At 32.9% G+C, this 2,978-nt stretch overlaps 1 protein-coding gene across 1 annotated transcript; it reads right to left on the bottom strand.

Annotated features, from left to right (window-relative positions):
• Positions 1-1,723: 1,723 nt before the first annotated feature.
• LOC115716597 (probable calcium-binding protein CML13) lies at positions 1,724-2,718 on the bottom strand. Its single transcript, XM_030645427.2, has one exon. The coding sequence runs from the start codon at positions 2,500-2,502 to the stop codon at positions 2,059-2,061; it is 444 nt and encodes a 147-aa protein (XP_030501287.1). The 5' UTR covers positions 2,503-2,718; the 3' UTR covers positions 1,724-2,058.
• Between the last annotated feature and the right edge of the window lie 260 nt (positions 2,719-2,978).

Below are 2,978 nucleotides of genomic sequence, written 5' to 3'. Positions count from 1 at the left end.
CCCTGCATTTTTTAGCCTGGAGGGCATGGTTTTGTAGCAGTATAGGCTTTAGTCTGTCATAAAGCTTGTGTGCTCTTTGATCAGTTCGGTTCAAATTAGATATTACCCACCTTTATTGTAAAGTAATATATTTGACTAAATTTTCGTCAAAATAGAACACAATAATAATCTAACCTAAACAATATTATCATCAAGGTTGTATTAAATCTCACGGCTAACTAAGTTTTCTTCTTTTTTCGATTATTATATTAACATTTTACTTTACAATTTTATTTATTAGAAAAAGCTATATTCTTAACTCTATTCATTTTTTTAGGTTGTACATCATGTTTCACTTTGCTTAATGCTAGAGTTGGCTAGAGTTGGAGGGATGATTTGTTGAGGCCAAATTATCTTTGAGCAGATTTTATGGATGCATCGCTTGGTCATCTTTTTTTTTTTTTTTTTTTTTTTTTTTTTTTTTAAGTCGTTCGTTTAGCATTGAATGTTTTCTTTAAGTATACTGTTTTTCAATTTTTCATTTTTGATTTTTTAAGTTTGCTATATTCATTATTTTGAAGCATCCATAATTTATATCATCTCATAAACGAGTTGTGCATACATTCAAAGTGAATTAGAAACTTATTTGAATAAGTTTAATCTATCTTTTTTGTACACTCTATTTACTTATTTTTCATTTTAATGATACATTTATTATTAGAAAAAAAAAACAAGGTTGCATTTTTCACAACTGTCCATAATGCTCAGTTAAGAAAACAAATATAGCATCGGTAATTTTTGATCCACAATAACATTTACCCTTGTTTTTAACATGATCACAATTCGCGAGTGGAGTAAAATAATATAAAGAAAAAAGCTTAGTCTCGATTACAACTTTTAATTCAGTCGTACAATTGCACCCAAGAAAATAATAATAATAATAATTAAAAAAAATATTTTTGTTGTGAAACTAAGTTATGATATACATGTCACCTCAATCAAACCAGTTTTGACAAGTGATGAGTTATTACTAACTAAATTGGCATGACTAGAATTATTATTACATCGAAGTGACACCTATATGCCTTAAAAGGAGCCAACTTGATAGAGACATCTCCTACTATTGGAGGTATTGAGATTTTAACTGTCATCACAATTTACAACAACAAAAGGCTGATAGTGATCATAGTTACACAACATGATACTTTGTTCAAGGTCCATCACTGAGCAAAACAACTTGTCTCAACATTAGACCTGTTCTTCAATCCAAAAATACAAAGCCAAATATTCATCAACCTGATTTCATAATCAATTTCCATAAAAGAAAAGAGGTTTATAAAGAAATCTATATATGAACAATGGCTTGCTAATTCATCTCATATCTTCCAGTTTCAAATGCCACACCAACCTCTAACATCTTCTTTTATTTATCAAACACAGCAGATACATTATAAGAGAAAGACAATAACAAGGTTCATCAAAAAGAGGGCTCTTATTCCTCCTTGAGTACACCTTGAAGCTCAATCAAATTTTGTTGAGTTCTTACTACTTACACTTCCATCTCCTGTTTTGAGAGCTTTAAACATTCATCCATTGAACAATTGAAGAGGTTTTGAACCTGAAATAAGCTTCTTTTGTCCTCCTTACACAAAAAAAAAAAAAGAGCAAAAAGACTTCTTTTTTTCTTCATCTTCAGCTCATCTATAGAATACACTTACACAAATATAACCCAAAAGCACAAATCTTTGAGAACAAAAACCATAAATTAAATCAAAACCCATCATGTCCATACAAGGCTACAACAAAATATGAACAAAAACAAAAAAGCAAACAAAATCCCCATAATTAGTATTACTTGAAGAATTCAATATCATCACCATTATCATCACAACAGAATCCAAACAAGCTCTAATTTTTTTCAAGCCCTAAAAAAAACAAACATAAACAACAGGGGATAATAATAAAGAAAAATCAAAGAAAACAAATAATAAAAATTACCCATATTACTTTATCATATCAGAAGAACACATCAGAGCCAAAAACACACACCAAATGCATCATCAACAACACAACAATGGTTTACTTGGCTACCATTCTTGCAATGAAATCTTCGTATCGGATCTTCCCATCGGAACCGACCTCAACCTCCCGGATCCACTCATCGAATTCGGCTGGCTCAAGCTTCTCGCCAATGCTGGTTAGGATGTGCCGGAGCTCAGTGACGGAGACGTAGCCGGTGCACTCCTTATCGAGGACCTTGAAAGCATCGCGGAGCTGGCGATCGAAGGGTTCGGGCTTCATGTGCTTAGCCATGAGGTCCAAGAATCGAGGGAAATCGAAGGGCGCAGTGAGCTTTTCTTCGGCGATAATGGATTTCAGCTGGGCTTGGGTGGGGTTTCCTCCCAGAGACCGCATCAGAATCCCTAGCTCCGACGGTGCAATCCGACCATCGCCGTCGGTGTCGAATAGGGTGAAAGCCTCCTTCATTGAAGATACTTGGTCGTCGCTCAGATCCTTTCCCATGGCTACCAGATTAACGGAGTGAGTGGGTCTGGTTCCTTTGTCGCTCTAGAAAAAGAAATCTCTCGACTTTCTCACTTTCTCTCTCTAAAACTCCTTCTTTGAAATGGTCGAGCGCTCTCTCTCTCTACATTCGTGTCTTCTTCTTCTTCTTTGTTTTGAATTCGAAACCCGTTCTTACGGCGTCGTTTCAGTGGGGGCTGAACTTGTCATTTCTCATCCTCAAGAAAAAAAAAACTTTTAAAAAGCTTTCAGAAATTTTATTTACACCCTCAAAAATTTTAAAGGCACCCATTTTGAAAATTTTTATTTTATATAAAATTTATCTATTTAATTGTACTAATTTTTTTTAACTTTTTTCTTTCCATTCATATTCTTAAAAAATATATCTATCAAACAAAAATAAAGTGTATTTTAAATATTATGACAAAAAAATTAAAATAAAAAATTATGTGAAATTTTTTTAGAAAAAAAAAAAT

This window comes from Cannabis sativa, chromosome 5 (assembly GCF_029168945.1).
Source record: "Cannabis sativa cultivar Pink pepper isolate KNU-18-1 chromosome 5, ASM2916894v1, whole genome shotgun sequence".
NCBI classification, from domain to species: Eukaryota; Viridiplantae; Streptophyta; class Magnoliopsida; order Rosales; family Cannabaceae; genus Cannabis; species Cannabis sativa.
The sequence above is the reverse complement of the archived record's forward strand: the minus strand, read 5'-3'. Positions and strand labels throughout refer to the sequence as shown.

Bases quoted from the DNA above. Each gene is read 5' to 3' on its own strand.
- LOC115716597 (XM_030645427.2), bottom strand. From the start codon at position 2,502: ATGGGAAAGGATCTGAGCGACGACCAAGTATCTTCAATGAAGGAGGCT.